The sequence below is a fragment of the Cyclospora cayetanensis genome, unplaced genomic scaffold (genome assembly GCF_002999335.1).
Source record: "Cyclospora cayetanensis isolate NF1_C8 unplaced genomic scaffold, CcayRef3 CcayRef3_contig_45, whole genome shotgun sequence".
Classification (NCBI taxonomy): Eukaryota; Apicomplexa; class Conoidasida; order Eucoccidiorida; family Eimeriidae; genus Cyclospora; species Cyclospora cayetanensis.
The window spans coordinates 213,535-236,895 of NW_020312425.1; the positions used below are offsets into that span (position 1 = coordinate 213,535).

The 23,361-nt window shown below is 53.9% G+C and overlaps 2 protein-coding genes across 2 annotated transcripts; both read right to left on the bottom strand.

Moving 5' to 3' along the window:
• Positions 1–1,706: 1,706 nt before the first annotated feature.
• On the bottom strand, positions 1,707–9,874 carry LOC113146628 (serine--pyruvate aminotransferase-like). The gene is made up of 4 exons (XM_026334588.1): positions 9,305–9,874; positions 7,750–7,935; positions 5,449–6,799; positions 1,707–1,762 (listed from the first exon to the last, which is right to left on the bottom strand). Exons 1-4 carry the CDS (start codon positions 9,872–9,874, stop codon positions 1,707–1,709), a joined length of 2,163 nt encoding a protein of 720 aa, XP_026190373.1.
• Positions 9,875–18,847: 8,973 nt separating this feature from the next.
• LOC34621244 lies at positions 18,848–21,744 on the bottom strand. The gene is made up of 8 exons (XM_026334589.1): positions 21,369–21,744; positions 20,928–21,083; positions 20,639–20,817; positions 20,356–20,472; positions 20,051–20,163; positions 19,703–19,895; positions 19,361–19,466; positions 18,848–19,083 (listed from the first exon to the last, which is right to left on the bottom strand). Exons 1-8 carry the CDS (start codon positions 21,742–21,744, stop codon positions 18,848–18,850), a joined length of 1,476 nt encoding a protein of 491 aa, XP_026190374.1.
• Between the last annotated feature and the right edge of the window lie 1,617 nt (positions 21,745–23,361).

Below are 23,361 nucleotides of genomic sequence, written 5' to 3' on the forward strand. Positions count from 1 at the left end.
TCCCAGCTTTCACAGGTGGCTCGACGTAGAATCTAGCGCACTTGCCCAACATTGCGTCTTGTTGTAAACAGATATAAGGGCCTTGAAAAAGTATGGTATACCAACAAAGAAACCGAATTGTCATTTCTTTTCTCGTCCGCAGTTGCAATCAACTGGTGTAGTGTAAAGCATTTGAGTGTAACCTAGCCTGCTGCGTCTTCTCCCCATCTCGAACCCACGCCTACGTATTCTGTACCAGTGCGTCTAAACCTACTGCATGCAGGACAGAGGTCTAGACTTTCCACATTATCTCCATTGCCTAGACCTCCAGAAATGCGAAAAGAGTGCAAATGAGGAAAACATGTTCGTGCACATACCGCTGCAGTGAAATCCACAGGAAGGAAGGCACACGCACACTACCTCACAAAGGGCAAGAGGCAAAACTAACACGACCGCCGCAGCGCGGTGGCTTGCCGCCGTCAAGATCTAAAATGTGTAAGCCACCTGCTACGAGGAAACAGAGGAGAGGTACAATAGGGAACTCAGGAAGAGGGGAATCAAGACAAAGTAGTTCAGTTATACCTCCCTCATACAGCACGCGAATACAGCTGACGCATGCCGCATAATCAATCTCAAAGCTCCAAAAGAAGCATGAGGAGGAATAGAGGGAACACACTCAGGAGTGCCAAAGCATGAATCTGAGCTTAGAGAACAACTTGACAATATTAACCGCCAACTGTTTAAGCAATCGCCATCGAATAAGACAGCTAATTGAGGCAAAGGTTGCTCGTTAAATGCTGATAACACAAGGACGCGATGGAAAGGTTTCATGGAAACTAGAGTTGTAAGCCAAGGAAAACTGCGAATTCTTCCACAGGCAACGAAGCCCGCAACTGATTCTCAATCAACCACTAAGGCTGGCGTTCCCCACCCAGTTTCACTAGAGACTCCCAGCTAGTGTGTTCTCAGTGCACGAGTGTCCTATAATTCAGCACTTCCACAGCTCTCTGTGTATCTTCCGCTTCCACACGGGCCACTTGCCTGTGCATCAACGACCAATGATACTTAGGAAAGCTTTGAAACTTCTTTAGGAAGCCGATATCTATATTCTTGTGCCACTAGCAGCTGTCCAGAAAGTCAGCATAACAAGGAGAAGTATTCATTTTTGAGAGTATGGCAAATTGTCTCAGACACCTGACACCGGAAACTTCTTTGCCCGGTCGCCTTCTGATGCATCCCATCAAAGCATGAGGATCCACCATGACCGAATCTCCTGCCTCAAACATACAGTCTACGGCAGCTTATTGTAGTGACTTAGCGCTTGGGTCTCATGAGCTTTGTGCACACATTCGGATGCACTAGACCGCTTGCGCTGTAAGTTATCCGCTACAAAGGTGGCTACTGAGCCCGGACCACCAGGCCCAGAGCAAGAACGGAGAAAGGCTCCTCAACGTAACCAGGGATGCAGGATTACAGCAGGCAGACAAGGTTGCTGTTGCAGTATAGGCCCACTCAGGACAAGGAGAGGAATCAAGCCGAGAAAATGAATGTTTGTAAGACTGGAGTCGCATATTCTTCTGCCGCAGGATGCACAACAAGCCACCGGGACCGCGAGAGCTTGTCGCACTGTACTGTGACTCCTGCCCTGGTCTGAAGCAAGAAAATCATGTGATGTGTGCAGAAATTCTAGTGCGGGGTGAATTCGGAATATACACCCGCCGGGATTCCTACTGTGGGTGAGCCTTTGCAGGCCAATTTCGATGTGGTAGTGCTTTCACACTACCTGTAAATTTTGGCGGTAAAAGCTAACGCATGAGTATCAAAAGCATACGGCCCAAGCAGCTTTGATAGCAACCATGACTCATCACAGATCAAAACGGCTGAGATGCGCAACGGTAGACTGCTGGGACATCGCGCGAGCGCATCCACGACGATGTTGGGGATCCAGCATTCTGTTAAATTTATTGGAAATCACGAGTACATTGACGTCGCAGCTTAGCTGGGCATTAACAAGTCCCCATGGCATGCATGTACTCTCGAGCTGTCCAGCGCTAGCGTGCAACATTGTTTTGCGCTGGTCACTAGAGTCAATAGGGATTCGCAAGAGCGTCTGTAAAATCGAATTTCGAGTAGGCTTCTTATCCATGTAACTTGGCAAGTGTGTCATGAACATGAGGAGTCAGGAGCTCCTGCTTCACAGCTACCCTGTTCAGGGCCATGAAGTAAGTGCACACATGCCACCGTCAATCCTTTCTCGGCACCAACAGGGATTGTGCCTCAAAGGGCTGCTTGGTCCCTGAATTGGCCTTTTTCAGCATATTTTTGCCTGCCATATTTGGGAACTCCGGTACTGCGGATCAGCTTGGGATTCCCTAGAATATGAAGTCAAAACGACACGCTGGACAGCCAGCAAGTGGCCAGCCTGCTGATAGCTCGTCTTTATTCAGCCCATTCTCGAACTCTCCGTCAATATATGCATATTCCTGCTGTTCTTCGGTTAACAGTTAAATATATCCGAATTCCATATTCGTTGCAGAGCTGATAAGACGGGATACATGCTCAGAACCGTCTTCTCCTTTATCGCTATTGAGGCGCACGCATAGACTCTGCCTCACCATGCTGAGGTAACTGACTCTGCCCCGCTCGCCAGTAGATGAAATGAGCGCTGTAGAGAAAATTCGAAAACTGTTCTTTACTAGCGCTTCCTCACACACTAGCCTGCCCAATGCGCAGCAGAGGCCGCATGCTATCCGTTCACTTGGTCACCTGTGGCATACCTGGGAGTGCTTAGTGTACAGGTCCAACATTTGAATCACGCACCATACTGACAGGAGGCAAATCTGGTTTGTAGTAGCATTTAGCCATCTTTAACAACTCTTGTGTTCTGCTTCCCATCAGCAAATCTGAGTCTTACGGACTGCCCTAACAAGTGAAAGGGCACATTTCACTTCTGTGCCGTCTCTCCAGGTAGCAGATCCACTTCATATTCAGTTTTTAGTAACGCTTACAATCCGTGACCATTAGTGCAAGCTTGATTCAGCGCATAATTAGCTCATGGTGCACTCTTTGATGCGGCGTGCGCTGGTAAGTTTTCCGAGTCTCTAAGGCGCTTCCTTTGTTTGCTAAAAGGCCTGCTCTCAATAGGCCCGGCCCCCCTGTTCAAGTCTTTTAATTGCTAGCATCTGCATGCAGTTCCGGATTTCATGACCCACCCCTCCAGAGTCGAGGTAGGTGCTTTGTTGGGGGAATTGTCTGGGGCTGACCAGGAAAACTTGTTGCCTTGAACATTTTCTCTTCGTTCACCTCAGACTATTGGCCAGGGTAGGTCAGCATAGACCCGACATCCGTGGGTTCTTAATCCCTGAAAGACTCATACTTTTCAACCAAAGACTCACGAACTGCACTTCTCTACTGCAGTAATTTCGAGGAATTCATCGTTTTCGAAACCCCACCGGTCGGTTGTTCAATCGCTGAGTTGCTACTCACCCTGCGACTGCCTGCCTGAGATAACCGACTCAGTAAATTAGCTGTTTAGTTGAGCTGTGATTTTCGAGAATCACGCTTCTCTTCCTTCCCTCAATACATCTATTGATAGAATCCCCTGCTTCAATGTTCTTGCATTCTCCGGAAGCTTGTTGGTAAGCTGATCTTGGCCAGAACGAGTCAGGGATTCCATGGATATCTTAATCGTCCTAACCCGTGCAGGCAGACACTTCGACTGTACATGAATAGAGCAACCATTGAATTCTCTCTGCCTCCAACATACATAGTGCAAATAACAATCATCTTTTATTATCTGGGGGATTTACAGACCAAGGTACATCTCCAACCGGCTGATGCAATCTTCGAGGTCTTGTCCATCTTTACGGTTGGCTTGCACACTTTTCTGGTTAAGATCGCCCTATTGACACATCCATAACAATTTTACCGGAGGATCGGTGATGCTTTTCACCAGACCTGGCCAAAGTGCGTTCACACCCGCTTTCCAGCCTGCGCCTCCTTCACAGGAATTCGCTACTGTCTAGTTCCGTCGCCGAAGAGAATTTTTTTTGCCACGAAAGATATTTGAGAAATTGGACTACCAAATAGCTTGAAGGGAAGCAGCCAGCTGTAAGACGGAGGCCTGGCATCCCATTGGGGCCACAGCCAGTGGATGGGGGCAACATGTGTATTGAACCATGCGGTGATAGTCAGAGTAACGCTACATCTAAACCCGAGGTAGGGAGACACTGGACTTGGTCCTGGGTACAAACTTAGTAGAAAGTTATGGAGTGCTTTCCGAAAGAAATCCCCTTCCGCTAGCGGCACTCAGGGTACCCGACATGAGGGTAGAGGGGCAGCTAGCGTGCGAATTGCTACACCCGCTAAGGGCTCCAAGCTTTCACAGCTGGTTGCACATAGTATCTAGTGCAGACGCACACATCGCTGCGCATTGTTGTATCAAGCTAATGCAACTCTGCAATAACTGAGACACATGGACGGACAAAGCAAAAGTCAAAATTCTCAGCTGATCCCTAGCTATTCCTACTGTCTGGAAATGCCATAATTTGCCGCGAGCAAAATTCGAGGGCAGCTTTGGGCGTTTATTGTAGTTCCGGGCTACAGTTGGATCGAATTTCGCAATTGCTGGTTATCCCTACTGAGCGGTCCGACTTCCGCACACCTAAAGCCACAGGTGGTAGCACCGTTCTCCCTTGCCCCCTCCTTTGTGGAATTGGAAGAGTCGCTTTCGTGAACTTTACGATGCACGCCATATAGACCCTCGGGCAACTACTCCCCATCCCTTAGCAAAAGGGCATTTGGGCGCTGCATGCGGTTCTGGAGCTATGTTAGTATTGCCTCACGAAAACTAGGGGCTGTTTATCGTATACGCAGTGCTGTTTACAATCGCTGCCCCGGGAGAGGTTGGCTCGTCCGTGGGGAGGAAAGCGGACAGAATATAGCTGCTTTTTTTTAGTAAGCAAGCCAGAGAAAAACCGATCTACATAGTTTGTGTATGAAAGTAAAAGCCCTCAAAGGGCCACCACAAGGTGGACGGCCCTCCCCTCACAATACATGCTGCCACAGTTGGCGCTGTGGCGCTTGCCAATCGTTTACGCAGCGTGCAGAGAGTACAGGCTCACAGCCCCGCATGCACAAATGGTTGGCCTCACTTAACGACCCTCCTTACTAACTGATCCCCCGCCACCTTCGCCCCTTCTAAGGGCAGCGCTACGAACAAGCTCCCACATGCGTTCTCGGACTGTCTGGAGCTAAAAGACGAGGCCCTGATGCGGCATCCTGCCTGGGGGCCCTGCCATCTTTCATACAGTCCCTGTGGAGATGTTGTGCCACAAGGGGATAACCAACACCTTATATACAGGAGAAATTAGAAAGAACTTTGCTGAGTGTTCTCCTGCATTAAAGTTCCCAATTATAGGTACAGTCGGGGCCCCATCGTTTGCTCGGACTACCTAAGATGCCCCTCACCATCGAGGCCATCTCCTACAGTCCCCTTAAAGTCAAGGTGCTTATCTAACAGGCCTAATAGTCTGTCCACATTGTCTCGAGTTGCATTGTATCCCATCAGGCCTATCCTCCACACCTTGCCTGCTAGGCTCCCGATCCCAACGCCGATCTCGACTCCCTCCTGTAAGAGCGTTCGACAGAGGGCTGCTGCATCTTGCTGAGGAGGCACCACCACAGTTGTTAAAGCGGGGCTTCTATGAGTTTCTTGGGTGACATGCAGCTGCAGGCCCCGTTTGCGTAAGCCTTGAGCAAAGTACTGAGCCACAGCCCTGTGCCGCAGCCACACAGCCTCGAGTCCCTCCTCAGCAACGAGGCGCATAGCCTCCCTCATCCCGTAAAAGATATTCATGGGAGGAGTGTGATGGTATACGCGAGCGTTTCCAGCCCAATATTTCATGAGAAGAGATAAGTCCAAGTACCAGTTAGCCACCGGGGATTTCCTTGCATTCATCACGGCGAGGGCGCGGGGGCTAACTGTCAGGGGGGAAGCACCTGGGCAGCAGCTGAGACCTTTCTGGCTGCAACTGTAGCATATATCTATTTCCCACTCATCGACTAAGAGAGGGGAGGTGCAAAAGCCCGTGACAGCGTCAACTAGGAGCAGGGCTCCAAACTCATGGCAAAGGGCCCCAACACCCTCGAGGGGCTGCAAGGCTCCCGTAGAGGTCTCGACCATCACCATGCACACCAATGAGGGTCGATGCTCATCTAGAAGGGCCCTAATATCCTGCAGTGAGAAGACTGAGCCCCAAGCAATGTCACTGCGGCGTACGTCTGCTCCGTACCGGCTGGCCATCTCCGCCAGCCTACAGCCGAAGTATCCGTTCACACACACCAGCACGACATCTCCTGGCTCAATGCTGTTGGCCAAAGCGGCCTCCATAGCGGCCGATCCCGTGCCGCTAATGGCCAAAGTTGTTTCGTTGCGAGTCTGGAAGCAATATCGCAGCAGCGCCTGCACATCTCTCATCACCTGCAGGAACTTAGGGTCCATGTACCCCAGCGGGGGCTGAGATAGCGCATTCAGCACACATGGCGAAAAGTTAGACGGCCCAGGGCCTAGCAACAAGCGCGTTGGCAGCTCCAGGGTTTCAACCACTGGTGGAGCCCCAGAAGGGCTACACGAAGCGCAGCCAGTCATTGTCAACACACATGAAACAGAGAGCAAGATGGCATGCAATGAGTCGCACCAGTGCCCTGCAGAGGCCCTTATGCGTGGAGGAGCAATACTTGGCAGGCCCGGCGATGGAAGGCAACGGAAGGCGACCCAGCGAGCACCTGTAGCGCCCGTTGCGCCGAGGAAAAAGAGCTGCTATTAGCGGTAGATCAGGGGGCTAGAAAAAGAACAAATGAAAGAGAATCTATGAGATGTCTCACAGGATGGAGGAATAATATCTGCCAGCAACATCAACCGTTGGTAGCATGTTCGCGGCATTCGCCCGGTAGCGAGACCGCGGAGGCAGGCCCAACTGTCTCATTTGATCCCGGATGAAGACACATGTATGAACTTATTTCAAACATGCCTGATCTAACGTCTGTTTCTTTCTCACCGAATTAGAAATTTAAAGACACGTGCGGCCCCCAACCAACCCACCCTCTGGCTCTCGCCGCAACTGGCTGCAAGGAGGAAATTCTGCTCTCTCCACTTCATGAGCCAAAATATCTTCCCAGCTGTGCTATGTCCGTTTCAAATGCGTATACTGCATTTTCTGTTTCAACACTCCCCCTTTGCCGTGAAGGGACCTCAGCCGGGCGATGCCGTGCGCCTGATTCAAAACGCAGTCCAGCAGCCACGGGATATGCACGCCTGTGGCAGAAATTGCACCACAAGCAGCATTACCAGCTGTAGCTAGATGGCTGATGGGGCTACTGGGTCCCATGCCGTATGCGGTGTTGTTGTGGCTCTAGGCACCTGGGGTGACTTTCTGCCGCTCTTTGCCGTAGCAGCCCACACGGCCCTCCTCATCTCTAAGAAACGAGCTCTGGGGGCCTTCCAGGCTCTCGGGCATTCCAAAGGGCCCCCTACGTGCGAGCTGAAGCAGCATGTTGGGGCGGAGGGCACACACGATGCACGGAAACCACCCCCCGTCCTAATAGTGGCCACACACGAATGCTGGGTGCGGCAGCTCTGCAGCGAGGCTGCATTACGGGGCCTCGCTGTTGCTTCCCCTTGGGATGCATCTACACCAGAAGCGGCAACGACAGCAACAGGGTCTGCGGAAGCCGCTTCTCCAGCAGGCGGCAGTGGGGGAGCCGTATTGCGTTGCAGCAAGGGTGACGTGTCTTTGACGTCAGTGGGTGGGGGCCTCCCTTTGTGGCTGCTGCCGCTGCCCTCCTCTCCCGTGCGGCAAGAGGTGACTCAATCGTACGATCCGTGCGAGGCGGCCTTGCTGGTGCCGCTGTTGCAGGGTCGAGCGGAGCTGCTGCTGCTTGCGCTGCAGCAGCAGCCGCTGAAACAGTGGAGGCTGCAGCCAGCAGTGGTGGCGCTAGGGCTTTTTGCTACGGTGTATGCCCATGCAGCAACAGCCGCGCAGCTGCCGTATGTGCTCCTGCATCCCTCTCCGTACGCCAGGAGGGCCCCTGCAGAGTTCTTTGACCGGCTGTTCACGCAGCATCCAGAGCTCCCCTACTTGTTGCAGGCAGCAGAGCAGAGACAGGGAGATGCGTCTCAGAGAAAGGGCGAGGAAGGCGATCTGGAAGAATGGGCGTTACGGCATACTTCTCGGTTGATATCCAAGGCCGATATTCAGTGAGTGGAAGGAAGGAGAACTCATGTTTGCGAGGCAACACTGCGTGTGGGACGGGTGCTGCTGTGCCGGCGAGATGCTCTCGTGGGAGCTGCGTGTGTCTGTTTGAGCTGCTCTAAAGAGCGAAAAGCGGGTGAGAGAGCCTCCAGCTGCTGCTTCTGTGGTGCAGAGAGTGGACTTGGCGATTGTGCCTTTGCGACAGTGGCGCCTTTAGGGAGAAATGCTTGGGCTTGCCTCCCTCGCCCTTCGAGCGTGCTTCAACAGGAAACTCCACCGCATCAGATACGGGAGAAGAAGAGGCCCTTACACTACCCAGAGCCGCGCCGATCATCTGCCTTTATTCGCCAAAGCTCTTCTCCGAGGCGGCTTCGGCTTTGCCTCCTTTTGCCGCTGCAGTAGGATCCGCCTCAGTGCCTTGGAGGGAGCTTTCAAAGCTGCAGGAAGCGTGGTATGCGCAGCATGAGCGCGAGATGCAAAGGCAGGCCCCTCCTCTACACCGCGTTCGTCTGTTTGGAAAAGGCGGCTCTCCGGTAAGCCCAACGGAGCTGCTGCTGACTTTGAAGGAGCTGCAGGAGCTGCTGCAGCTATTTACGGCTGCGCACAAGCCTCAGCAGCAGCAGAAGGCTTCTTTTGTCGGCAGCGCAAAGAGCAGCAAAAACGGATCTATGCCCCCTCCCCCCTTCAGATCAAGCGAGCCGCTGTGGCAGCAGCCTCAGGCACCGACAAGAGCAAGAGCAAGAGCAACAACAACTGCATATTACCAAATACCAGCTAGCACCACATTAGGCGCAGCAGTTGTGGCTAAGCGACCCCGTTTCCTGGAGAGCACTTGTCACACTGCCCCGGCTGAGACGGATGACGGCGAGCGGTGGCAACAGCAACAACAACAACAAAGACCAGAGGAGGGCGCAGCCTCAGTCGCCTCTCACAAAGATGCTATTTTAGAGCTTTTGCCTCGTGTATCCTTCTGCAGAGGCAGCGAATCGAGCAGCAGCAGCAGCAGCAGCCAGCAGAGGGAGGAAGAAGGTCACTCTAGTGCCCCCCAAGACTGCGTAGAAGCGGGGGGTTACTGTGTGATTTCTTTTGGAAGCATGCTGTGCCGTTTCCTGGGGGTGTTGCCTTGTTTGAGATGCTTGATAGCGCTTTTCGCCGCCACTGTGCGGCTCCTGAACCACAAGTGAGGGCGTCAAGTCCACGCCAGTCTTTAAGCCTTGTAGTGGTGTGTGCTGTACAGAATCTGAGAGAGCGAGAGAGAGAGATAGGCATCGAACAGCATTGCCCATACACTGCCCCCCTTCTTGCAGCGTCTTTCGCTGGCGAGCACGTAGCAAATCGCGCATTGTTTCTTTTCTGCTTGCGTCTCTTTTTCCTAGAATCGTGGTTGTTGCGTCGTCCGCCGCCTTCTGCCCCTGCAACGCTACGCCAGGCCGTCCCCCTGAAAGCGAAATCCAAAAAGGCCTTAAGGCCCTTGCTGCTGCAGCAATAGCTGCGCAGGTGATGGTGATCTTGACGCCTATCTCCTTAGCTGACTTGCTGCCCCCGCCGCAGTGTAGCCAAGGAACGGCGGCAGCAAAGGAGGGATCAGTGCGCGGGGTGTTGCAATCATCTCCTAGAGCATCTTTTGCCTCCCCCGTTTGCATCGTATCCCACGGCAGCGCCGGCTCAGGTGAGGCTTCCCTTCTTCGAATCCTTGTTGCTGTGGGATCTGCTAGTTTCTATCTGGCCGCTTTTCCTGATGCCTCTCTTGTTTCCTCCTCGTCCTTGATTCTTAGCTGTTGGCTCTTGTGCTTGAGAGACACGAATAGCTGCCACTGTAATGCATTGCTGCTGAGGAGATGCAGCGGCTGCCCGTGGCGAATTTGTGCAGCGAAAGAGGAGGTCTTGATTCTCTTGCTCTGAAATGTATTCGCAGCGGCAACCTTTTGCCATGTCAGTGGGATTCCCCATTTACTGCTGCCGTTGCTGTTCGATCAGCAGCAGGTAGCGAAGTGCATGCAGCGCGCAGGGTTGGGTGCAGTGGCGTCGGAGGACCTGTTGGATGCCCTTACTGCCATTCGCAGCCAAGAGGCAACAGCACAGCAGCGAGAGATGCAAAGGTGTCAACAAGAGCAGGAGCAGGAACACGAACTGCGCAAGCAACAAGAGCAGCAAAAACAGCCACATACTAGCGATGGCGTGCGAGACTTCTCCTTCGTCACCTCAGCTCCAGAGGAGCCGATGACAGACTTTCTTGCGCAGCACCAGCAGCAGCTACCATACGAGCAGCAGCAGGCTTCCAAGGACTCGTGCATTAGCCCCGGTGCACCCGTGTTGCTGCGTGCAGCTCTTTTGCTCTCAGATGAGATACGGGCAGCACAAGCAGCAGCAGCAGCACCCCTACAGGAGGCAACTGGAAGATCCCCCGATCCTGTAGACGGTGGCATTGCGGCAGCGCGTTGCCTCGTAGCCATTCTGCAGAAGAAGCTGCAGCAACACTAACGCATGTAGCTGCATATTCGTGGCAGCACTTCTCCCCAGCTAACAGCGGCGGTGTATAGGAGGATGCCTTTGAATGCTCAGTGCTGCTTCTCTCCACAACCTTAAGGCCAGTGATGAGTCCATCACTTGCTGTATTGTGCTGTAACGCAGTCCTACCCAGCGGCATCACGTAGAGGGAAAATGGATAACACATGTGTTACCCATTTTCCTTTCGTATGGCCGCATGACGGGGCCAGAGAATTTCCCAGACGGACTGAGGCGTTCTTAGTATTAGATATTCGACTTGTTACAGCTACCTCTTTATTCGTTCATCTTTTTGGCCACTACTTGGCTAGCCATACTCTATGAACGGTTGCACCTAATGCCTACAATTTTCCGCGTCTGAGTTCTCAGCGGGTAAAAGCCCCCCCCTTAAAAATCACAACAGCATATCTCCCTCCACCCCCTTTCGTACGGGCCTAATCTGTAGTTAAGCCGCGCATAATCGCGTTGATCGTTCATGAGGCTCAGTGCCGGGCAGTCTGTTTAAAGAATCACGCAGCTGCAGGCTGCGCGCCATCTTCACGGTGGCTGCTGTTGCTGCATGCGAGAAACCCGAGACTCCAAAATAAGGCCCCGTGGCACTCTCGCAGTAATACGAACAGTCATACTGAAGGATAAGGCACACACCTAGCCACCACATACAACGCCAAGCAGCTGCAGGAGCAGCAGCTGATCGTTGCCGCGGTTGCAGCAGCAGCTGTCAGTTGCTGGCGCCCCCAGAGTGCAATCAACAAAATAAGTACCGCACAAGCCTCAACCCAGCTGCAAATCGACCTCCCCTGATAAAAGAGCACTCTGGATAAATGAATACACGCAAAAGGGTTGAGCATTCGGACGGCGACGAAGACACACCATCGTCTCCTAGCCGTCGTTGTTGGCGCTTGTGGTGCTACTGCTGGTCAAGGCCCCAGCTGTGTCTGTTCAATCTGCTCACTGCTTCAAGCAAATTCCACAGCACGGCCATGCTGATTTGGTTCACAATCCCGTTCCTTGATCCTCCCCCTCTTCTCTTTCCAGCCACCTCTCCAACCCTCCTCTCAGCGACAAACTCTTCACTCCCTCGCCACAGAGCCTTGGACCGCCTCTTCAAAGGAACTGCCTTCAGCCTCTCTGTTCCGGCCCCAAAAGCCTCGACCTCCAAACCTCTTCGCTCCTCTACTGGCTCATATCGCCCTTAGAATTCCTCCATCTCGACGCCGCGCGCACTCATCCTATGTCCACGATCCAACATTTTCATGTTCGCTTTCAAACTATCGCCTCGTTCAGCCTCCTGCGGCTCCCATCGCCTTCATTCTCCTCCCAACACTTGCTGGGCCCACCGCCCCCTCTCCCCGCCCCCCTACTCACAACCATTCATTCCACACATTTCCACCGCTACTGCCTCCCCTCACTCCCCTTGCGGATGTCGCCCGAACGGTGCGAAAGCTCCTCCACACCCATGAGGCGGCATCTGCCCCAAAGGCAGCAGCCTTGTGCACGTCAACGTACGAAACATTCCCGCTCGAAAGCCGCAAAATCCGCGTCTATTGCCTGCGGCGACTCCAAAATCATCTCCCCCGACACCCCTCCTCCCCTCTCATCCCCTTGTAATCCAGAATGCCGCCTCATATCCAACAAAAACACCACCACCACCTCCTCCCCCCCCTTCCCACACATACAAACCCACTGCGCTACCTGGCCACTGGGCCTTCTTCCCCAGCTCGCGGCTTTGGCTCGGCCGAAAAAGACGCAACCAACAGGCCTCTTCCTCCTTCCTTCTAAACCAACCCCCCCCCCCCGCGTCAAAGGGACAGAAGGCGAAGGAAAAACAACCTCCCCTCCCACCTCCACACAAACGCAAACGCCCAGAGCGCAGCTGCAGCAAATGGAGGACCTGCAACTGTGCCTCAGTCTGAGAGTCCAACACAAGAAACATGTCATGCGTACCTCCCTCCGCTGCCTATCTTTCGATTCCTTGCGTCCTTGTCCCCCTCTCCCCCCAACTTCAATCCTTCTGCTCTTCTTTCTTGTCTCCCTTCCTCCGTCTGTCTTCTCCGTGTCTCCCTGACCGCCTCCCTCCATGGTCTTATGCTTCTCGTCCTCGCCCCCCTACACGGCATCCTCACGTTCTCACAATAGCCTGCCCCCGCCTGATCGTTTGGCCATAGGGCTGCATCGAAACGCCTCCCAGCTCTGCTGCCGCTACCACTGCTACACTGCATGCTTCAAATGGCACTGCTAGAAGTCTTTCTCACCCCGCTCCCTCTTGCCCATCTGGCAGAGGCAACTACTCTTGGCGGAGGTCGCAGCCTTGGGCGAGTAACAACAGTCTGTTACGGGCCCCAGCTGACGCAGGTACGCTGCAAGAAATAAACCGCTACCCACGGCAGGAAAAATTCCCCAGCTGTCCTCTGACACCTGCTGCACATCGAATGCCTTGGCGTCGACACAGACAGCCGACTGCATGCAGCTCACGCGGAGCCGGCGAGCGCGCCATGAACAAGAATTCCACCTACAATAGAACTGCTGCTGATGGGGCTTAAGGCCCTCTGTCCACGCAGGTCCTTCTCTTTTTTCGCGAAACTTTCCACAGCTGGGGGCCCCTTAACAAAGGGAATGCGATAATCGCATGCGTACGGGCTTTCAAAAGGGCCCACTGTGCCTTCTACCCCGCCGCGGAGGCAGGCGGCCTCGTGTGTGTCCTCTCAAGTGGCTGCTGAGGAGGTTTTTTCCCCCTGCAGAGCGTCAAATTGCTGCTGCCAAATGCATCGGTGGCCGCAAGTCTTCGCATCCCTCAGCACGTGGTGGCTGGGAGAAGATTCACACAGCCACTCCTCCCTGAATCTCTCTCTGGGGTACAGCAACAGCATCAGCACTTGTTGCTGCTGCTGCACCCCTAGCTGCTCGTCCACTAATATAAGCAGCTCGCAGCAGCACACCTGTGGCCTTATGGCAGCCGCAGTGGTGTGGGATGCTGCTGGGGACCGCCAAAGGGCCCCCCAAGAGAAGCAGGATGAGTCGGGCAAGGCCTGCCGTCCGTCTCTTTATCAAGAAAGAAGCGATACAGGCAGGGGAATGGAGGAGGCGTCAGGCGACCGCATGAACACGGAGGCAGCAAATCGATTCGGCGCTCTCGAATGAGGCGAAGGAGACAGAGAAGAACCCGCCGGAGCTGAGCGGGCCGAAGGCAGGACGGGGTGGTTTGACAAAACTACCCCCAAGGAGGCCGTGTTACTCCTCTCAGACCTTGTGGGTGATTTGGGGATACAGCGCAATAAGAGAGTCGGCTGTGGACTCCATGAAGAACTGCGGGGTTGTGCCAAGTTCACCTGCTGTGGCTGCTCTTGCTGTGGCTGCTCTTGCTGCTGTTTGCGCTGTCGCTGCTGCTTGTTTCGCGCCCGCTGCGCTGATAGCTTCTGCCCCTGAGGCGGAGGCTTCTGCTGCCGCTGCTGCTCCAAGGCCTCACGGCGACTGTGCAGTTGCTGCACACGATGTTGCAAAAGAGCGTGACTGAGCTGCCGCTGAAGCCGCTGCTGCGTTTGCTGCCGCCGTTGCTGCGCATGCTGCGCATGCTGCACCTGCAGCACCTGCGGCGAGGACTCATCCCGCAATTCTTCCTCCGAAGTCTGGGAGTTTCCAGATTGCGAGGAGGCACAGGTATCCACAGAGGCCACACTGTAGCTGCTGTCTGCTCCGTTATTCCAACAGCTAACAGGCCCCTCGGGGGGCCCATCAGGGGCCCCCGACTTCTGCTGCAGCAACTCCAGCAGGCGCACGGTCGCCCGGCACTGCCGCAACCGTGCAGGGTCCAAATGACTTCTAGGAGAAGCAACTCGAGACCCTCTGAGGGAAGCCGCTTCCCAGTGTGCGCTGTTAGGGGAAGGCCCAGTCGTGGAGCCTTGTCCACAGGGCCCAAGGGGAGGGTCAGTACGGATAAGGGGAATATCAAGGGTGCGAGATCGCGCCTCTTGGATCGACTGCATAGGTGACAGTCCCTCATGAGGACCGCCAAGGGACCCCTCGTAAGGCCCCCTGGGCCTGAGGGGCCTCGATGTCTGGAGCATGCTGCTGTACGGCGATGGAGGGAATGCGAGAAGCGGAGCCGCAGAAGGGGGTGTGCGTGGCACTAGAAGCCAAAAAGGTCCCTTTCCGTGTGCAAAATACGAAAGGAAGCAGAACGCGAAGGCATCCCCCAGAATGAGGGGAACAGGGATTGAATATCTCAGTGAGGCCCAACTTGATGCGGCGCATGGAAGACGGGAAGCCCGCCTCAAGCTCTAACTAATAAGAACGCAATCTAACCAAAAAATAAACCATAGGGGGCCCCTCGGAGACCCCCCGGTAAGAGAAAAGCCAAATAAAGCACAAACACACTTCCGCGAAGCGTGCGCTGCAGCTGCAGGCGGGCCACTACTATAGCTCAGGAGGGCTCCCTCTCACGATTCTCTGCAGCTGCTGGAAAATAAAGGCAGCAAACGCCCCACTCTCAAAGCCAGGAAGGAAAAGCAGAAAGAATGCTACATGCAGCACAGTTCGCAACAATCAGTTGCAGGGAGTCTGGCAACACCAGCCCCAGCATACGGTGAGAGACGAGGTGCAGAGGACACCACAGGAACACCAATGCAGCTAGTCAACACACGTCTTTCTCTGCTTTGTGCCGAAATAGAGGGAAAACAGAAAAACGCAGGGCGGCAAGGAAGAAGGGACCAGGCAATGCCCTCGGCTTCGCTCTCTCATTCTCACGCTATCCTACAGAATCAGTAACGCGTGGCTCTACAGAGAGCCGACAGCAGCACCGCGCTAAAACGAAGCAATTAGAAGCGAACTGACTGGAAACAAAGATGCAGAGGGCACTAGATTTGCGAGGAGCAGCACGCCAGCAGAGGCAGCCCCCAAAGCGGGCCACTTCGTAGATGAGTGCAGCACCCGCACGTCAGCCGGTATGTAGGCGACCCTAGAGCTTCCTGAGATGTACATAGGGATCTGGGTATTTTTCAGGCAAGGTGTCCACGGAAACCATTTATATAAGCAGAAATTGTGGCATTCCGGCTAAAATACGGCCCCATATGGCAAGAACAAACCGGCACACAAGTGTACGCTGCCACGCAGCAGGCAGCATGGCTGCTACTGTCGCTGCACGGAGTATGTGTCCTGCAAGTTGCTTCATAAGCCGCGCTTTCCTACGACAAATGTTCTTTCTTGGCCTTCTCAGATATATGTAGATCCAGACATACGGAAAAAGCTGGCTCAAATTTGATCAAGCAGTGCTCCCTACGCCCAGGCGAACTTCTGTCAAGGAGGGTCTGCGTTTCCGGCTCACTGCTTCTATGAGCTATTTGTGACATTGTAGAATTGGTACTAGACCTACGGTGGGGGTGAACTCTAAGCGGATATACAGATAGCATCCCTCGCACGACGGAAGGAACTCACGTGGAAAATCGCAAACCCTACCCCGATGTCTAGCACTCTCATAATTGTGCTAAGAAGCTTGCCGTATCCAGCTAACGGCGAGTCTGCTCTCTGCAGTCACATGGCCCGCGGAAAGATAGCGCCTCTTCGCGGCACAAAATCTGACAGTTTAGTGCAGTACACTGGATACTCAGAAAGTCCGGAGCAAGCTTTTGCAGCTGCTGGTGTAGCGGGGCCGACTCAAACTGGGGGCAACAAACGCGTCAATGGCTACAGGGCACTGCCGGAAATAGGAGGCTGCGCATTATTAGAGAAACTGATACAGTTTTAACCCACGATGCCCCTCACGGCAAACGCGTTGCTGCAGGGCGGCTTTCAAGTGCCTTTTATCAATCTGCCCGTTGCCTCTTTTCCCTCATCCTCTGCCTCCTGAAGCGCCTCAAAGAGATTACGAGAGATTTTTTATGGTCAGCCTGGCGGGCCTTCCGCATTTGCTGTTGTAGCAGCTCAGGCAGTGAGCCCGTGGGCCCATCCTTGGACGTCCGCTTGGCTGTGATCGACTCCACGGAGGAAGCTCTGGAAGTGTCTCCTTCAGCTGCCCACGGGCAAGGCCCTGGATAATCCTCCTCTAATAGGAGGTTTAAGGCAGCACTAGCCTCTGCACTGCTGTACAGCTCGTCCGTCTTCTGAACGTACTTACATTGCTCGGACTCAGGAATTTCTGATGGCCTTAGGGCGTGCGCCACAGCGCGGCTGGAAGACATCCACATTAGACAAACCTCTCTCTGCATGGTAGAGTGCCACTTTTAGACTAAGTAAGGCTCATCTGGACACGATAACATGCATGACTAAAATGAGGTACGAAAGAGAAGGAAGCAGAGAAACAGTGCTCCTGTACCTAATGTAGGCCCGTAGGTCCTTGACATCTGTGAGGGGTAGGACATCATAGTAGGGAATGTGCACGATGCGGAAACCTACAGCACAGGTCCAGACCCAAAGAGAAACGAATAGTATTGAATTCATGTGTTAGCAAAGGCAGCCATGCAGAACATCTGTACGATGGTATGTTAGACAGAAGGGGGCACAGTTCTCAGGCACCCACCTAGTTTGCCAAGTAGCCGGGATTTGAACTTTGATGACGAATTCCTGAGGCCGTGCGGAATAAAATAAGACAGCGTGCGCCCCTCTCCATCTACCGATCCATGTTGTCCGCATAACTAAGTCGGTAGGGTTCCCCTCTTGTTGTTTTTTTCACCTTTGCCATTGGAGGTTAGTATGCTGTGCCCCTCGACCACCCCAGGGCCGTAGCCTCTATGTGGCATCATAGACGCACCAGTGAAAAGAGTCCCTGTAAAAGTGTTGCGGGCCGTCCACCTCAACGACTACGGCTTTCGTTTTAAGGTCTTCTGCAGCTGAAAAAGGACCACAGCAGCAGCAAATCAACCCCTTTTCACTGTATATCGGCCTCTGACCAGCGTCCCCCACCCTTAGGCTGTGATTAGAGGAAAGTGGGCACTACGGGATAAGTGCAGCAAGATGACCACTAGAACGAGGAAAAGGCAGCATATGGTAGACGCGCACGAGCTTAGTAGGGGGCCGGGAAGGGACAGCCTTCCTTCACTAGCCTCTAGGTCCGTTTCCAGGCAGATTACTTGATATCAAGCTAGAAAACAGCATGACTTAAATAAGCTCTGTTAGTTAGCATCAAATTGCTCAAAGCAGGAGACCTACCAGAAGGAGACCATCCTCCATCGCGGGTCAAGAGACGACCCTGCAAAGCTTGTTGCTGCTGCGTGTAGACTTCTTCACCATTCAGCGGCTGTGCGAAGTCGACGGTGTATGGACCCACTGTAACCTGCAAGTACAGCCGGCAGACCTGCATCTACGGAGCCTGGGGGTTGAGCAGGACACATAGGCTGGGTGAAGTAGACGGAAAGTGTCGGGAGGCAGATACACATACATTGCTGCACGCAGGTGTATGTACTTAGAGTAATGCTGAAGAAGAAGATATACGGCTACAGTCACACGCGACAGCTGTGTATGTAATAGGGACATAGTAGCGGCGGCTGCCTTGTCAACATCAGCGAATGTTGCTGTTATCACACTCTGTACACCGGTCCCTCGGCAAGAGCAGGACAGTAGGTTGGGGATGGAAGCGCGGGGGTGGAGCATGTATCCTGCTTATTTCTTGCCTCTGAGTAGTAGTGACACCGCAAGAAGGTAGCGGTTTTTGCTACCTTCTCCTGGAGCGCTGAGGTGCACGGCAGCTCAGGCGCTGTGACAGTCTCCCGAGCTTTCTGCAGTGTATCTTTTGCTCCCGCGCTTAATGAGCCAGCGGGAAAGGGCATATGGCCGGTTCTGAAGGCATAGAAGCAGTGTGAAGACGGGCATAGTCAAGACACCCAACAGCGGTACTTCTGGGTAACAAAGCTCGAGAATGCGTTGCTCCGTTTAAAGTGCCATGAGACGATTCCCCCAGGTCCACCTTACCTGAACGCGAGTTCGACCGTATGCAGCTGCGAGATGGCAGCAGTGGGGAGGGAGTGGATGTGTCGCAGCAGCTATAGCATAACAAAAACGCCCACGAGAGCAAAAGCCTTGACGGTGCAAGGAACAGAGGTCAGGTAGAAAGATACAGAAACAAATGCAGAGGCTGCCCAAACCATATAAAGCTTCTCAGAATGCCCACTCCTAGGGTGCGGAGTTTAGAGACCAAGGAACGCGCATAGCCAATGCCACGTCAAAAATGCACTGCAAGCCAGTTTCGGCACGGGCAGTGAAACCCCGGGGAAGAGCGAGAGCAACAGGCAGCACACAGGTGCTAGTGTTTGCCTTGCCTGGGAGAGAAGAGAGTCGAAGAGCGGCCGTTCATTTAGCCGGAAGTAGCTAAGAGCTAATAGCAGGTTCGTCGCACACTGCAGGCCCAGATTGTCCAACAGAGCTGCATGCGACACAAACCCTCGACATTGAGAGAGAACATGAAAGTGGTCGTAGAGAGGAACATTTGCGCGGCCACCAAGAAGTGTCATGCACGCAGAAACAGAAAAACCCATGTGCAGCCTCTAAACAAACCTCCACAGTGACAGAACATCCCACCAGGACTTTAAACCGGCGGTAGCTTCTGCTTTTGTTGTTTTTGCTTCTACTAGCTCAAGTGGTATAAGAGGACAGGGCGCAAGGAGTATGGGTACCTAGGCAACACCTGCACGCATTCTCACTGTTGCCTTCGGCCGCCCTAAGCCGTTTGAGGAGACATTCAGTAAGTCCAGGGTGCCAGAGGTCCAGGCGGTAGCAGTCGTATAATGCAAACGCGCAATCCTTGAGCTAAGAGCCACAAGAAAGCCGCACGACACACAGTAGGCTGCGTAGGGTCTCTCACGGGAGCCGCCCCCTCGTGTGTGTGTCTCCCCAAAGGAGCAGTAGGAAAGCCTAAGTAAGCCCACGTGCCTAGAGCTTCTGTGTATCCATAATGCTCGAACTGCCCATGAAAAACCATGCGCCTACGGCTAGCCGCGCAGCAATCCTTTGGTGGCCAGAGGTTGAGCGCACAACAAGCTTACAGTCAGGTGGTGCTGATCAGCTGCGAGCGTGAGAAGGTGCACAACCTCTCGCAGCACAGCAACATCTCGCTTTTGCAGTTGTCCAAGACATCGCAGGATTCTCAATGTGTCCTTTGCTGCTGCCGCTGCTGCTACAGAAGCACCGGTAGAGTCCGCCTCGCCATTCGACGCGAGAGCAAGTTGCGCCGCCAGCCTGATCAGGGCCTCGCAGAAAGCACGGTGATCTTACGTACTTCTTGACAGTTTGTTCCTAGCAAGAACACTGTCTCACGCGAGGGGTCTTGAGTGCCTAGATCCAAGCTCGCGACCCCTAAATTGTGCACTCTGGGGTTCGGTGGTATTTCTTACAAGGAAGAGACGTGCGGGAGGAGAGCTCCGATGAGCCGTTCGGGGTAGCAATTTAGGGCCCCCAGCGCAGATAGGATTTTTGCAGCCTCAGAGAGGGTGAGATCCATTACCCACTGTACAGGCAATCCGCAGAGGTCAAGCAACAACCGGCATCATCTGGAGGTTCTAGGCTTGCCTGGTGTTGCAGCTAAAGCGAGCAGTCTATGGGCACATGTGGAGATGAGGAAACGGGGCATCTGACAAAGCCCCATGACGCCCTAAAGACCCTAAGCTTTTTGCACAGTCTGCATGCCCGGAGACATTACCTCCACAAGGGCATCCGCGAGGCTCTTGAAGAGAGGCTGAAACTCTGTGGCCTTCAGCGCGGCAAAACAGCCTAAGCTTGCGATAAGAAGGGCCTTGTCCTCTTTCTCAAGGAGCCTCTGAGAGGCCGGCCGGCTAAAGCGGTGCTGCAGCCCGCGAGCTGAAGGTGGCACAGTCACAACTCTGCTGCAGCTAAGAGCTGCCTGAAAGGGGCAGGGCAAGGCTGGCGGAGAAGTAGCTCCAACAGCAACTGTGAGCAACAGCAAGCCCCTCGAGCAAGGCTGCAGGAAAAGCACAGGAACCAAGCGTCCCACCTATCTCAGTTAGCAATGGCGCATGCAGGAGCTTTAGACGCTGGAGGGCCTCCAAGACGTGTGAAAGCGATCCCGCGTGTCGCAGGGTGTCGGGTGCCCCGGCAAGCCGCCCACAAACAACGCGTGCAGCCTGGAGAACAAGGACGCCATCTGGAGAAAAACGCAGCGCCAGTGGTAAAAGCAACACTTGCAGGTGTGCAGGGCTCTTGAAGTGCGAAGGGCACCCCCTGTGGAGACACAAAAGTTTACGCTCGGCTTACCAGGGAGCGGTGGCAAGCAAGAGAGGCCCAGTAGCAGCCAGGCAGCTTCAGAAGGAGATGAAGACCGCGAGGCTTCTGCGCATCGCCTAACAAGACATCGCCAGAACTCCTCAGGAAGCGCCGAAGGAGGAAGGGTCGCAGCAACTCCCAGGATTCCTGTGGCCGCAAGCAGAAACAGAGAAGAACGGTCTAAATGCAGCTTGCCTGAGTCAAAGCACAATGGAGGCTACGCCTGTTTCTGGGAGAGCAGCTCGCTGCCCCCGCTTGCCGAGGTTTTTTGGTCAAGAGGCAGCAACCAGGATCTGCTGCAGCTGCAGTGGACCCCAGAAGCCAGCCTCGTCCTCGATTGCCTGCAACCAAAGCGTGGCAACTCTCATAGCTGCTGCAAAAGTGACAAGACAGCAGCATCCGTAACGAAACGGTACAGCAGTACAGGCTCACTGGGTAACTGCGATGGCAGTAGGAAATCTAGGGGGCGTTTCGTTATGATTAGGGCCCCTCGACCCAGGAGCAGGCAAAGCCCTCTTCTTCGCTCGGCTGCTGGTGCTGTTTTTGCCGCACTGGGAAACTCGGTGAGCAGGCGACCGAATACATGCAGGAGTAACAGCAGATCAGCGGCAGGCAGCTGCTGCAACACAGCAGCACTCAGCAGCGGGAGATAGGCACAGAGACAGTCCGCTGCTGCGACTCTGCCGTCAGGGCCATCACTGCTGCTGGAAACAAGATAGGCTTCAAGGCTTCGTCTGAGGGAACTCAGCTCAAAAGGGCGCTGCACATGGGAGTCGTCGTCATTCGGAAATGCGCCTGCTTGTCGCATCTCCAGAAGGCTGGAAAAGAAGGAGGCTTGAGCCAACGAGCTTCTTGGGCGAGAGCTCAACGAACTTGCGCAAAATGCATTTTTCAAGCCCGGAAGCGACGAAGCGGAGGCCCTCCGATCGGCTGGAAAGGCAAATCGCGACTGCAGTGGATGGATGAACCCCCCAAGCGGCGCGGCTACTGGCCGCAGCCGGCTCACAGGCAGAACAGATGCCCCAGAAAGGCCGCCATGAAGAGCTCGATGCAAGGGGGCGTAACCCAAATGCCGTGCATGCGGAGGCATGAAACTGAGATCTCCTGTTGCCTTCATCCGGTAGGAGCGAAGGGACTGTGTGGGCTAAACGCCTACACAGCCTGTTGCTGCAAGGGTTTGCAGGCTTGCCCTAATGGTGCAAAGAACTGCAGCATGGGTGGATGAGGCCCTGGGGGGCCCCCAGCGTCATTATCGATTTCCCAAAAGGCATAAATCCCAAATCGAGGACCACGAGTACAGAACTGCTCTCACCAGAGGCAGAAAAAGGACGAAGTCACCCCCGCTTTATAGGGCTTCGGCCTCTTTCCAGAGCGGTAGCTCTATAGTAAGCCACAGCGAAGCGCGCCACGTCCTGCGCTCCTACTGGAGGAGACCGAGAAGATGTTCGGAAAAAATAGAGGAAAAGCATTGAAACTCGAGGAAAACAGCATGACGCTAATAAAGCATTGAGGCATTTTAATGAACTATGCGAATACTCTCACATGAGCAGAGTAGGGCCCTATAGTATGGGCCCCAATGGGTGGGGGCCCCCACTGGGGCCCTGAAACTTCCGAGTCCATCAGGAAATTGGCTATTACAACGCTTCAGTCCAGCCTGTTCCTCACAGCCAAGTGTATTGCTTTCTTAGTTGTTCATGGGTTAGAGGTAGAGCGACTACGATGAAGGCTAAGCTCTTTGCTTTCTTGCACCCGTGAAGCGTCCCTACTTCGACTGCTCTCTGTTCGACTGGATGGCAATTCTTACCCCAGCACCGGTGAGTTAGGTGGGAAGTCTCCCAGTTGCTGTTACAGGGTACTGCTATACTTTGCAGCCCTCAGCTCGATGCTGTGGGAGGGACCTCACAACGCCGTGTCGCAAAAAGATACAACAGCGCCTCATCGGTTATTAGCTAAGCCTCTTGCTTCCTTCTCCTGGGTGGCAGCTAATCTTGCAACAAGGCTCTACTGCTGCTGGGGCTCGCCACCACAATGGGCGCTGTTGCAGCGGGCTCAGGCAAACTAAGGCACTTTCTGCTGCACGGGTTGTATTTAATCAAGCATTAGTTTAAATGTGACTACTTACTTTTGCTGTCTGCAGTCATTCATTGCTGCAGAGTGGCAGTAGGTCGATCCGACAACTACAAAATTGGCATTTTGTGCCTGTGCGCTAGATGCTCTGTGCACATGAATGTGAATGCTCGGAGTGCTTGGAGGGTGCACCAATGCGCAACCTGCCTGTCCTTCTTCCCCCTGCCTAAACCCTAGAGCATGAGCGCAAGGAGAGCGAAAGCTCATTCGGAACTGGGCCCAATAATTTGATTCGTACTGGCTTAGGGCTTAAACTTCCTCCTTATGTAGAACTGAAGTGGAGTGTTACACCTATCTT